This window comes from Haliotis cracherodii, unplaced genomic scaffold (assembly GCF_022045235.1).
Source record: "Haliotis cracherodii isolate W230 unplaced genomic scaffold, xgHalCrac1.p SCAF_8, whole genome shotgun sequence".
In the NCBI taxonomy this organism is placed as follows: Eukaryota; Metazoa; Mollusca; class Gastropoda; order Lepetellida; family Haliotidae; genus Haliotis; species Haliotis cracherodii.
Genome location: NW_027266341.1, coordinates 54,858,423 through 54,872,637, shown reverse-complemented (window position 1 = coordinate 54,872,637; position 14,215 = coordinate 54,858,423). Strand labels below are relative to the sequence as shown.

At 41.4% G+C, this 14,215-nt stretch overlaps 1 protein-coding gene across 1 annotated transcript in view; it reads left to right on the top strand.

The window, feature by feature from the left end:
- The window catches only part of LOC139449954 (uncharacterized), an 82,271-nt gene extending 73,569 nt beyond the window's left edge, over positions 1 to 8,702 (top strand). The window contains exons 7-11 of the mRNA XM_071231568.1: positions 33 to 131; positions 1,173 to 1,306; positions 4,017 to 4,266; positions 5,789 to 6,041; positions 7,685 to 8,702. Of these exons, the coding sequence (XP_071087669.1) occupies positions 33 to 131; positions 1,173 to 1,306; positions 4,017 to 4,266; positions 5,789 to 6,041; positions 7,685 to 7,790 (842 nt within the window). The 3' untranslated portion in view covers positions 7,791 to 8,702. The remainder of the gene's footprint in view (positions 1 to 32; positions 132 to 1,172; positions 1,307 to 4,016; positions 4,267 to 5,788; positions 6,042 to 7,684) is intronic.
- Positions 8,703 to 14,215: the final 5,513 nt, after the last annotated feature.

Below are 14,215 nucleotides of genomic sequence, written 5' to 3'. Positions count from 1 at the left end.
ATTGTGTATACTTGACGTTGCGCGTTTTTAAGATGAACTTCTCCTGATACGGCTGAGGCGACTGTTACCCACCGCGAAGATTGGCGAGGACGTTCTATTCAAGAGCCTGGATGATGGATGGTACTATTCAGGTACATTAAAATCACACAATCCTTCAGCAGGTAGCGCAGGTACTTTTTTCATGCTATCATCTGACAGTCGGTAGCAGGCACTTTAACATTTTACCATCTCACAGCAGGTATCGCAGGTACGTTAACATGTTTATCATCTGATAGAGGTCGCACAGGTACGTTAACTGTTTACCATCTTACAGCAGGTATCGTAGTTAAGTCAAGATTTTACAATATTACACAAAATAGCACAGGTAGGTTAACATTTTGTCACTTTACAGCAGGTAGCACAGGTAGGTTAACATTTTGTCATCTTACCGCAGATTACATGGGTGCGTTAATATTTTGCCATCTTACATCAGGTAGTGCAGGTACGTGAACATATTACGACCGTACCGCAGGTAGAGCAGATACCTTAACATATTACCATCTCACAGCAAGTAGCGCCCAACCCATCTCCCTAACGTGGGGATCCTGGGATAGAATAGGTACCCAGCATTCGATGGTGGACGTGAAAGGCGATTAAATGGATCGGTTGGTTAGGCTCGGTGACTTGTCCCGACGGCGTGGGACGTTGCTCATGATATCAATCACTGGTTTGTCTAGCCCTGGCTCGATTATTTACAGGCCGCCGTCACGAAGCTTTCAAGAATATTGCTGAGTACAGCTTCAAGCAAGAAACAAAAAAATCAGTAGCTACAATGTTACAGCAACCACAAGGGAACAAGATAGCTTTATCTCACCTCGCTGCATATGTTTCATTTTATGGGCACAAAGCGGTCTGCGAACGTTGGCACGCTATCAAACACGTCATCCAGTCTGACCTCCAGATCCATAAGTCTCATCATACCACATGGACGGGTGGGTGCTGGGGACCAGTTTCTACCCGAAATTCCCATGGAAGAACTACTTTGATAAATTACTACTTGATCTTGCACGATGTTTAGCTGGTGTACAAAGAAACCGAAGATATGTATATATAAAACGATCAGGTATTTATCATGTATACCCTCCCTCATTCGCCTGCCCCTTTTCCACATGTAACCTTTACCTATATACTAGGCAAAGTGTCCTTGGACTGCGGTGACTTCAGCTACATCATCACCGACTGTAACGGCTTCCAGGAGAAGGTCTGGCGGGAGGACATAATCTGTGAATCAGACCGGCACGTTGATGCAATCACGAAGCGCAGCAAGGTGAGCATGTATTGTCTCTCCCCAAATAACGCGGCCTTGACTAATTGCGATGTCCATATGGCCAAGGTACATCGATTAAACGTCTAGCGTGTGATGCTGTTGTAACATCTTATTGTCTATTGCTGATGTTGTACGAAGATCACTGCGTGGCTTGTCCAGGTGTTAATGTTGTCCTAAGAATGACCTCGTTGTGTACTTCTGAGCACTAATGCTGTCCTAAGAAAGACCTCGTTTTGTACTTCTGAACACTAATGTTGTCCTAAGAAAGACCTCGTTGTGTACTTCTGAGCACTACTGCTGTCCTAAGAAAGACTTCGTTGTGTCCTTCTGAACACTAATGTTGTCCTAAGAAAGACCTCGTTGTGTACTTCTGAGCACTAATGTTGTCCTAAGAAAGCCCTCGTTGTGTATTTCTGAGCACTAATGTTCTCGTAAGAAAGACCTCGTTGTGTACATCTGAGCACTAATGTTGTCCTAAGAAAGCCCTCGTTGTGTATTTCTGAGCACTAATGTTGTCGTAAGAAAGACCTCGTTGTGTACTTCCGAGCGTTAATGTTTTCCGAAGTAAGACTACGATGTGTACCTCGGTGGTGTTGTCCGAAAACCACGTCGTGCACTTCTGAACGCTGATGCTGTCCTAAAACCACGTTGTGCACTTCTGAACGCTGATGTTGTCCTAAAACCACGTTGTGCATTTCTGAACGCTGATGTTGTCCGAAAACCACGTTGTGCACTTCTGAACGCTGATGTTGTCCTAAAACCACGTTGTGCACTTCTGAACGCTGATGTTGTCCTAAGAGTACGTTGTGCACTTCTGAACGCTGATGTTGTTCTCTAAAACCACGTTGTGCACTTCTGAACGCTGATGTTGTCCGAAAACCACGTTGTGCACTTCTGAACGCTGATGTTGTCCGAAAACCACGTTGTGCACTTCTGAACGCTGATGTTGTCCTAAAACCACGTTGTGCACTTCTGAACGTTGATGTTGTCCTAAGAGTACGTTGTGACTTTTATGTGGCGTTGTTATACTGTTACCATATTTTGCAGCCAAACCGAAAATTAAGTGAAGCAATTAATTGTTTCAATTATCGTTGACTAAGTCATAAAGATCTTCGGTTCCGTCATGGTTGTAATGTATTTAGATCCCCGGCTTGATGCTAAATAAATGCACTGAAGCAAGTGTCTCCGTCTAGATGATAATATATTAACACCACTCTTTCTATCCAGTTAATAATATATTTCGGCCACTTTCTTAGTTTTGGCGATCATATAGTAATACCACTCGTCTCCCTAGTTGATAATATTTTAAAACCACTTACTCCGTCTAGATGATAAATATATTAATACCACTCGTCTCTCTAGTTGATGATATGTTAAGACGACTGTCTCAACCTAATTATAATATGTCATTAGTCGTTGAGGTCTCGAGGGGTACATAGGCTCGCAGACAGGAAACGTCACATCATACACCACGAGGGACCAGTTGACTTGCCTGCCTTATTTACTGTGATGTCTTCGTCTGTGCTGCTGGCGAACCGTTCACGTAAATCCTGACAGCTTGCAGATTACGAAAACACTTTACTTGCATTACTATCGGATGTGCCTGTTTAAGTTCGGTCACCTGCATTTCGTATGTGTATATTAACGGTATCAATGAATTCGCACTAAATTCGTCACTTCCCAGCGTGGTATATGAAATTTGTACTGTATCTGCCGCAGGTGTCTGTCTAGGTAATAATATAATTTTATTAAGACCACTCTAAATGATACTACATGTATATTACTACATGTATATTCTTCGTCTAGATGAACATTTATTAAGACAACTGCCACTGTCTAGAGCACAGTATCCATCCAGGTATAGATGTATTAAGACCACTTTCTCTCCGTGGAGGTGCACATGTATTCAGACCACTTTCTCCGTGCAGGTGCACATGTATTGAAACCACTTTCTCCGTGCAGGTGCAAATGTATTGAGACCATATTCTCCTTGCAGGTGCAAATGTATTAAGACCACCTTCTCCGTGCAGGTGCAAATGTATTAAGGCCACTTTCTCCGTGCAGGTGCTAATATATTAAGACCACTTTCTCCGTGCAGGTGATAATATATTAAGACCATTTCCTCCGTGCAGGTGCAAATGTATTAAGAGCACTTTCTCCGTGCAGGTGCTAATGTAATTAAAGCATTTTTTCCGTGCAGTTGCTAATGTATTAAGACCACTTTCTCTGTGCAGGTACAGATGTATTAAGACCACTTTCTCCGTGCAGGTGAACATGTATTAAGACTACTTTCTCCATGCAGGTGCTAATGTATTAAGACCACTTTCTCCATGCAGGTGCCAATTTATTAAGACCATTTTCTCCGTGCAGGTGCTAAAGTATTAAGACTACTTTCTCCGTGCAGGTGCAAATGTATTAAGACTACTTTCTCCATGCAGGTGCAAATGTATTAAGACCACTTTCTCCGTGCAGGTGCAAATGTATTAAGAGCACTTTCTCCGTGAAGGTGCTAATGTATTAAGATCACTTTCTCCGTGCAGGTGCAAATGTATTAAGACCACTTTCTCCGTGCAGGTGCAAATGTATTAAAAGCATTTTCTCCGTGCAGGTGAACATGTATTAAGACTACTTTCTCCGTGCAGGTGCAAATGTATTAAGAGCATTTTCTCCGTGCAGGTGCCAATGTATTAAGACCGCTTTCTCCATGCAGGTGCTCGTGATGCACCCGATGTACCCCAACAGCTACTGTCCTGCAACGGTGTTGGAGATCCAGGACAAGACATGGAGAGTGCGCCTGCCCGGCATGACCAAGCCTGTGATGGTGTCCCAGGAACAAGATTACATCGCTTGTTTAGCTTGGAAAAAGGGTGTCTATGACGAGAAAGTACTCAATACTTTAGCGAAGAAATGGGAACAAATGGACGTTTTGGCTAAACACAAGAACGGAGAATATCACATAGGTAATACGGTTAGTTCGTGTAAATGGACATGTGTAGGTATCCTTTTTTTCAATTCTTTCATATGAAATTTTCTAAATGGCTATATATTTTATAAAAAGCGTTTCGATGTATTGATATATTCTCTGATAAGAGAGAGAATACATGCATATTAACCTGTTTATTACGAGGAACACAACGTTTCAGAGTACATGTATATGTTTATTCCTTCATCAGATGAGGGGCGGTCGGGTAGCCTAGTGGTTAAAGCGTTCGCTCGTCACGCAGAAGACCCGGGTTCGATTCCCGACATGGGTACAATGTTTGAAGCCCATTTCTGGTGTCCCCCGCCGTGATATTGCTGGAATATTGCTAAAAGCGGTGTAAAACCATACTCACTCACTCACTCATCAGATGAATGAACAAACACATCGAAAGTGGTTCGTTTAATCGTTTTGGTATTTTTGCTACACTGTACGTAGGTTTGCATTTGTACGTACCAGAGTCATTAAAAATGAACATATTGTTTTCTGTTACAACAAAATCAGTAAACGCACTGTCGAGTCACAAGATTATCGGATGAAGTTTGTTTCGGCTGTTTACAGGCTGCGACCCGTTAAGATCCGGGGAAGAATAGGTCTTCAGCAACCCATGCTTGCCGTAAAATACGGTTTATATCTCTACGCTTGTTGTGACAAAGGCACTATGTTTTATTCTAAAAGTGATGACGCAATTTTCTATAGGTATAAGATGTGTAAGATTAAACTGACTTTAGTCAGTTAGTATTTCTATATAGTATTTCATGATGCCTTGTATGCATTTAGTTTATGAGTAAGTGTGTGAGACCCGTGAAGAGCAACCCATGCTGGCCTTGAAAGGCGACTATGCTTATTGTAAGAGGCGACTAACGGGATCGGGTGGTCAGGCTTCCTGACATGGTTGATACATGTCATCGTATGGATCGATGCGCATGATGTCAATCTCTAGATCATCTGGTCCAGACTCGATTATTTACAGACCGCCGTCATATGGCTAGAATATTGCTGAGTGCGGCGTTAAACAACAAACAAACAAACAAGTTTACAGGCTGCATTCGTATCGCTGGAGTACTTCTGTTATCCAAATTGTGTGAGCGGCGGATGCTGCCCTTAGAGCAGGACATGGTTACTCGTTTCGCGAACACCTGGTGTAATGATTTTCATTGTAATGAATGATTTTCAGTGATCCATTTATATCATTTTCATTATGTTGCCGTTTAAATGAAAAGACTGATTATACAGTAAATCTATGTTGTCCATATCATCAGAAACTTGAAACTTTTAAATTTAAGAATATGTTTATGGTTTATTTTTTACACCTATCGCTTTGAATGTATGATATCATTCATGTTCAATTTATCATATATATCTTAAATCATCATGAGACATCACCCATGATCAGCCCCCCCCCCCCCCCCCCCCCCCACACACACACACACACACAGACACCACTCCACTCCAAGCAACCACACACAATTAAACAATTGCTAACATTTCTTTTCACTCAGGCATAGTAAAAGAGTTGGTTAGTGGGAGTTTGACCAAATACGTCATCACCTGGCTCAACAATACAGAAAGCGTGGTCGACGCGATCCACATGTTCGGAGGCCTGACACCATTCCGGAGACTAAGGGTCAACGACCACGTCCTGGCACCGGTGGCGATTAACGGGCAAGCGAACTCCCTGTGTTACCTGCCTGGTGTGGTAGTGGAGAAGCGCAACGAAGTCACTGCTGTCATCAAGATGATCCACGCACAAAGGTAAGCATGGGGTGCGGATTCTTTTGTTTTACGCCACAGTGAACGATATCCCATCTTCATGTAGGCTAGCCTATCCGACGGCCCCTTGTGAGAGTCCGGGATAACTAACAAATGGTTAAACATATGAGCATCTTCACACGAAGTTAGTGTGTACTGACACGCAATCAAACAAGCCACCGAGTCTGACCGAGTCTGATCGACTTATCAATATCATGCGATGCTATCCAATACTGTTACCTATACATGAAGTTTCACACCTCACTTGCACTAAGTTTTTAATAAACATTGTATGAGTGGTTGATACTATCTTTAGAGCAGGACATTTTCCCAAATACCTGGTTCACTGATTTTCAATTTCCTATTCATATAATTTCCATCACTAAAATATTTGCCTGATGGAATCAGATAATCGAGACTGATCATTCTCTGTCGTTGACGTTTGGATTGTGCACAAGCAATAGTATTCTGGAGATTTATTCTACCCCGTATCAACACAGTGTATTTAGCAAAACTGATGAATAGTTTTACGTTTATACCTCCGTAAAGGAAAAAACCCATATTGAAGTCATTTCTTAAATAAGTAAGTCAACAATAAGAACTTCACAAATTGCTTTTTAATCTTTAACACTCTAAAGGCTGGGGACAACTCAACGGAACCAGTGACATCGTTCATCACAATAATACCACACAAGCCCCGCCTATTTTATAATCAGCGAATCAGGAAACAATATCCTTTAGTGGGCGTGGCCTATATGTTCGGTTTATGTAAATATACACGCAAAAACAATTGCTTGGCTCAACAAATACCACGGAATCACTTGAAATTTGTTATTTGAAAAGAAAACAATTGTTTGTCTCCTCCATTCGGTGAAAGAATTTGTATGTTTGGAGTCAAAGTAATATCTAACAAATATTCCCGCCCAATACTATTCAGCGTTGACTGCACACTGCAAAAAATGAGATTTATAAGTGAGAATGACATGCAGTATATGGGAGGTAACTCGCGGTGGTTTAGGTATATCGTTTTTTTATTAATCTATGTAGCTATGAATCAGAATGATGTGATGGTTTCATTCCGATTTTGACAGCACGTTAGTCTCGGTGGTCTCTTTTGATATGAGGAAAAAACCCACGCTGACGGAGGTACTTACCACTGGCATCTAAGGAATATATCTGTGAACAGTGTCCCCTTTTAGATCACAGACAGTACTATGGAGACATGTCATAATAACATTTTCTTGGAAAGTCAGCCAATGGGATGAAGGGAACCATAAGTAGGTTTCTGGTATGGTAGCATTGGCAGAATGACGTGGACGGTGTTAGCATATCCCCCCGTCAAATGCGTATATTTAACCGTCATTACACATCTCTGAAAGACATTTAGAAATGATTCACATAAGGAAGAGAATATATGGATGTCAACCTCTTTATTATGCGGGACACAACGTTTCCGAATATGTGAAGGAGTAAGCATATACTCCGAAACGTTTTGTTCCACATAATAAAGAAGTTGACATCTATATTCTCTTCCTTGTGTCATTACAAATGTCAGATTAATGTAACATAGTTTTTTCCACTGGTCGCCTACTGTACATAGCTCTACATTTGTTCTGAAACTTTGAATTGCTGTCATTGTTCCCCAGGCTCGATGATCTCACAACCATCAAAGAGAAGAAATGTTTCTTCATCAACCCTCTCTACTACGCCACAGCAGTCTCTGAATACCTCAACAGCCACGCGAGATCTTGATTCGAATATTACCAGCACACTGGATGTGACATTTTTATATACATACGTCGTCAACAGCATGTCGACTACGTGGGTATTGTTAAGACCCTTTTACACAGGGCTGCGACCTTTGTGCCACCTTTGAGCGATCAAAAACTGGCCAGGCCATTTAAAATCATTGTTTCTATGCAACTGCTCCAGCCATGATGTCTTGTGTCTATTGAGTCTTGAGGCTTTCTTGACTCGAGTTGTTCAGCGTCTGCAACCACAATGAAACACTGCAGGTACAACAAGCCCTCTATTTAAATAGGCAGGCTGAGGAGGCACTAGAGGTACGTCAAAGGAGGCAGGAAAGAGGCAGAAGCATAGCCATGGTGCCTCAAGGGTTGCCGTGGTCACCGAATGGAGGCACGGCGGTCTCCATAGTCATCGTTCAATGCACGCTATTGGTCGCCCAAAGAAGGCACACAGGAGGCAGAAGCATCGCCCAAATTGATGGGAAAATTTGCAACAGAACGCATCTATTACCTGGCGACCATTGGGCGACCACTGTGCCTTCATTCTGCAACAACGGCAATGCTTGAGCTCCCCTTCTGCCTTCTTTGAGCCACCTTTGAGCAACAAACCTCCTCGGCGACCTTTGAGCGGCTGTTTTGAACATGTTCAAAAGTTCACGGCGACCATGGCGTCAATGGCAATATCTGAACCTCCTGTGTACCACCTTGGAACGACCTAGGCAACCATTTTGCCTCCTTTGAGCCCCCAACGACGACCTAGCAAAGTTTATGGTCGCACACGGGAGGCACAAAGGTCGCCATCCAGTGTAAAGGCCCCATTAGTGGTTGTCTTACTCGTTGTCATTGTTTTGTACTGTATTCACAGAAACCTCCACAGTGAAAATCGGCCGATCTCGTTGTCAAGTATAAATAAAGAACTCTTATCCAAACCTTCTTAAATCGGCCTTTTGTCTGGTTGTTTAGAGGCAGACTGCTGCTGTGCTATGCCAGACAAAAGCAAACTCTTTTTTACACTATTTGTGTGAGTGGCGGTATTCCTCTGGTAGGACGAAACGCTGTCTTACGTTTAATTTGAGCTTCACGAACAGGTATGTCGCACCAATAGCACTATCCGTTATATGATCAGTCTCCATTTCATTGTTATTCAATCACAAAATAATGTAACCTCTTTAATCCGAACAGTTACACCCTGGCCGTGTAGATTGTTGTTCATGCTATCAACCACAGGGGTGCCTACCTCAGACTGGTTTATAGACAGCCGTACTACTGGTTTAGCTGGAATAGTGCTGGCTGCGGCATTAATAACATTCAATCACACAATAAAATATTTCAGGAAAGAGCGTATATTGTCAAAGGATAGACACTTTCGCAGTAATTCTATATGTGTTTTCTCGAAAAGGTGAAGCACGTCCTGCCCTATCGGTAGCACCCGCCAATCACACCAGTCGCATAGAAAGTAAATGTTTGTTTTTTAATGCCTGACGCTGTTTTCCTGTTCAATTTACCAAGAACTGTGCAGTAAAAGGACATGCAAGATTCCGTGGAACGGCAATCACGATAAGACTATTTATCATATAATTGGTTATGCATTCCCTAGTGTTCACGTATCGATCCTGTTGCACACACAATGACTCACATTAAGCACAAGGGGTCATGCTGAGTTACAAGTGCAGGTGTACACACACTTGAGAGAGGGCTAGATATCATTTGAATCGTCCGATTGCACAACTGGTGACGAGTCACATAGCTTATATGTTTTGTTTCACTGATTACCGTAATGTCTATTGTCAATGTCCAGTTTGAACCTATTTTTCAATACAAAAAGCCCATTCCCCTCTGCAAAGCTAGAAAGAAAGAGGATGAGAAACGGCGGAAACTTCTTACAAATGTTGGCGGAATGTGGACCGGGAGATCCGAATTGTTTCTCCCCTACACCAACGTCCATGACCCCCGTCCCATTCCGCCTCCACCTCGTAAAAATGCACGAGGTAGGCAAAGCACACTGCATTCACCGCGTCAGCAAACACGGAGGTCACACGGACCAGGCACATCGCCTTCACCGCGTCAGCAAACACGGAGGTCACACGGACCAGGAACATCGTCTTCACTGCGTCAGCAAACACGGAGGTCACACGGACCGGGCTCATCGTCTACACCGCGTCAGCAAACACGGAGGTCACACGGACCAGGTACATCGCCTTCACCGCGTCAGCAAACACGGACGTCACACGGACCAGGCACATCGTCTTCACCGCGTCAGCAAACACGGAGGTCACACGGACCAGGCACATCGTCTTCACCGCGACAGCAAACACGGAGGTCACACGGACCAGGCACATCGTCTTCACCGCGACAGCAAACACGGAGGTCACACGGACCAGGCACATCGCCTTCACCGTGTCAGCAAACACGGAGGTCACACAGACCAGGGTCCATTTTGCACCTTGCCGAACTTCGCTGGTATTATGGAGTTATATTTTGGCTGGACTAACGAGTCCATAGTCCAATCAAAATAGTGCAATGAAATCGAAATCCGGTTCGTAATTTCGGTCGATTGCAGGATTTGCAAAGCATGTGCACCGCCAACTCGTTGTCAACAGATATTTTCCTAATGTTTTCATGTTTTTAATCAATGTGCTCACGTGATTTGCTGCACTTTGCGATGTAAGACCCGTTTTATCACATATAGATCTTGATTATCGGACGAGTACAAGCAGCCACACACAGACAAACACGTGCATGCACGTCGCTATATGAGTGCAATAATCTTGAACGCGACGTTAAACACCATTTAACCTCTCTCACCTCACACACGTGAAACACTTGTTCACCTCACACATGTGAAACAGTCGTTGCAGCTCGGGTTGTTGGCATTGTCGCCACTCCACATTATTACAAAGTCACCTGGGAACAGTCCGCCAGCAGTAAGAACGACACTGCACAGGTGGAGGTTGAAGTCGTGTATCTGAGTAAACAAGCAACGGTATGAGGATCTATACCAAAACGTCGCCTTTACAGTAAAGAAAGAAGTTGTTATCCATAAATTGCGTCTACTTTGTAATAATACATGTCTCTGCTAAATAATTTGTGTCTGCATTACTAACTGCTTGTTTAAACAAAATAGAATATGAATATGTCATGATGATATTGCTGTCTATATATGTTTTTACTTATGTATTCTTCATTGAATTACATATTCTAATATAAATGACATATTCATATATCATAACTAAAAGTCAGCCATCGTGCAATATCCAAAGGATGGAAAATACATTACGACACAATGTAATTGCCGGTATGTGCAGGACAACAGAATTATAACAACCGTTTTAGATGTATGTGTGAATAAATCCATGCATCAAAAGAAGTGCTCAGATTAAGCCTCGTTTTGGGAAGAAGCGATCGATGACAACCTTTTAATCACAACATGACTTGGTCAATGTTTTCTGTCATATGAAATGCCACTAACGATCGCTAGTGTCACCGAAACATTTACGATTATCAAGTTTGACGAATAGAGCATAACCACATCATTATAATGCCCTGTTAGTCGGACGGCAAGTTGACACCCTATTTTATTTTTTGGACATGTATCTTTGTATTGACAGGTATTTTTTCACGTTTTCAAATTACTTTGAAAACCTGATATCTGGTATGAACTTACAGCTTTACCTTTTAGGGGACCATTATACTCCGACACTGTTAGCAATGCAATCACACTACCAGACATTATATTGGACGCAAACATTACCCCTTTAACATAATCCTTTTCAAGTGTTGAAATGGCTGTTATCGACTTCTTTCAGTGAACAATAGTATTTACATCAGATCCGCGCAGTTTGAATGTACATATTTGTAATGGTGACAGGAAACTAGGAAAGTATTTGCAATATTTGACCCATATCCTCCGCACACGGCGCTCTGCAGACTGGCAGGATGAAGGTGGAGCCGGTAGACACTCTGAAGGATGGTATGACACTGAGAGAAGAAGTCTTTTCTCAGTGGAAGGAGTTATGGCGGGACTTTCTACGGGATACAAGCCTCCAAGGCTGTAAATATATCCCTTGTCACAAGCGCCATGTCATTGTGAGGTGAGGTACTTTATTCCTAACTGGTGTTACTGACATACGTGTCCACAAGGTAATAACGATGTGTACATATATATATATACTCTTAAAAAAAGAAACGCCAAGGTAGATTTTTAGTAAATTTAGTGTACCTAATAAAGTCGATATATTTAATTTAATATTTGTATCTATGATATTAAATTAAATATATCGACTATATTAGGTACAATAAATTTTCTAAATCTACCTGTGCGTTTCTCTTTTTGAAAAGTGTATTTCAGGTTCTTATAACCTAGAACCTACACCACCTAATATGAATTTTAAACAGTTTGAAATGCAGATACGGCCTATTGTGTATGGAGTAAAAATATGGGACTTTGAACTAAAATAATAAATACATTTATGGACATGTAAAACGTTTGTAAATGTTGGATTAACAATACCAAATTATTGTAATTCGTACAGTGAACGTGGGAGATATCCCCTCTTATAAACTATCAGAAACGTATCTCGCAAATATCAGAAAAAAATGGCGAGGGGTGATACCGGTAAATTATCAATCAATCTTTATTCAAGTACTTAAGAGGCCTATAGTACATGTGACAGAGATGTTGCTAACAAATTTGACAATTATTTACAGATTTGGTTCTATATAACAACGCGTGAAATATGTACATGGCTAAGTTTTGCATTATCAATTTATCTAGACTGTTTAACAACTGTCGGAATTTCACAATATTTGGATCGTTAAAGTAGTATACAGGAATATATTTTTTCTCACAGTGGAGTACAATGGACATACAAGTAAAAAGTGATATTCATCCTCTACATCTTGCCTATTACACATTTTACATAATCGTTCTGACCTTGGAGTTTTCGTGTATCTCCCACTCTCGATGCATAATTCATGGGATGAACATCGAAATCTTGCCAATGAATTGCGGTATTTCTTTATATTTACATAAACGAGATACTGTTCAGTGTTCAGCATTCTATAAAATAAAAAATTATTCGATAATGTCAACGAAAATGACCACGATTTCAGATAATTATTTTTTAACCTCTGTAGAAAAGAATTGGTAAATATACTTTCAGATTGTACAAATTGATCATACCAAATATTTCTAAAACCACTATTGAACAAGCGTATAGTTGACAAGGTCATCTATATCCCCCGCCCATTTTAACACGTTATGGTCCCAAACCAGGTAACTGACCCAACATTTCTCGTAGCCCATGTCAAAATAGCTGCAATGGAAATTCTAAAATAAACATTTCTAAAACTCCTTAATATCAAATGGCACTAGTTCAGTATGCGCTTTATATATAGACATGCAATGTTTGGCAAGGAAATATTTAACAGTTTATTTGTTATACTACTTAAGTAAACCAATCCTATATTTAAACTTAAATCCAACTTGTTGTCATGGAAACATAAACAATAAAATTTTCTAAAAGTGCTATATATCAAAAGGCATCAGTTTAGTATGTGCCTGGTAGACATGCAAAGTTTTGTAAGAAAGTATTTAACGGTTTTTGAGTTACACTCTGGAAACGAACACCACCCCTGTAGAACCTAAATCCAACTTATTGCCATGGAAAAGTGAAAATAAATTTTTCTAAAATTCCTAAATAGCAAGAGGCACCAGTCCAGTATGTGTCTGGTAAACATGCACAGTTTTTGTGGGTATTGAATAGTTTTTGAGTTATGCTCCGGAAACAAACTCTACCCTAAAGAACCTAAGTCCAACTTGTTGCAATGGAAACGTAAAAAATAAAAATTTATAAAATTCCTAAATAGCAAAAGGCACCTGTTCAGTGTGTGTCTGGTAAACATGCAAAGTTATGTAAGAAATTATTTATCGGGACGCACACACACACACACACACACACACACGCACGCACGCACGCACGCACGCACGCACACCAGACAATCAAAAGATAGGTCCATAGTCTCATCTCCCAGTTCAGTGTGTGTCTGGTAAACTTGCAAAGTTTTGTAAGAAATTATTTAACGGTTTTTGAGTTACGCTCCGGAAACGAACAGCACCCTTATAGAACCTAAGTCCAACTTGTTGCCATGGAAAATAAAAAAATAAAAAATAAAAATTTATAAAAATTCCTAAATAGCAAAAGGCACCAGTTCAGCATGAGTCTGATAGACATGCAAAGTTTCGTAGAGAAATATTTAACGGTTTCTGAGTTATGCTCCGGAAACGATTTCGGGACGCACACACGCACACACACACACGCACACGCACACACACACGCACACGCACACGCACACGAACACGCACGCACACACACACACACACACACACACACGGACGGAACCCATTTCTACATCCCCCGCCACTTCGTT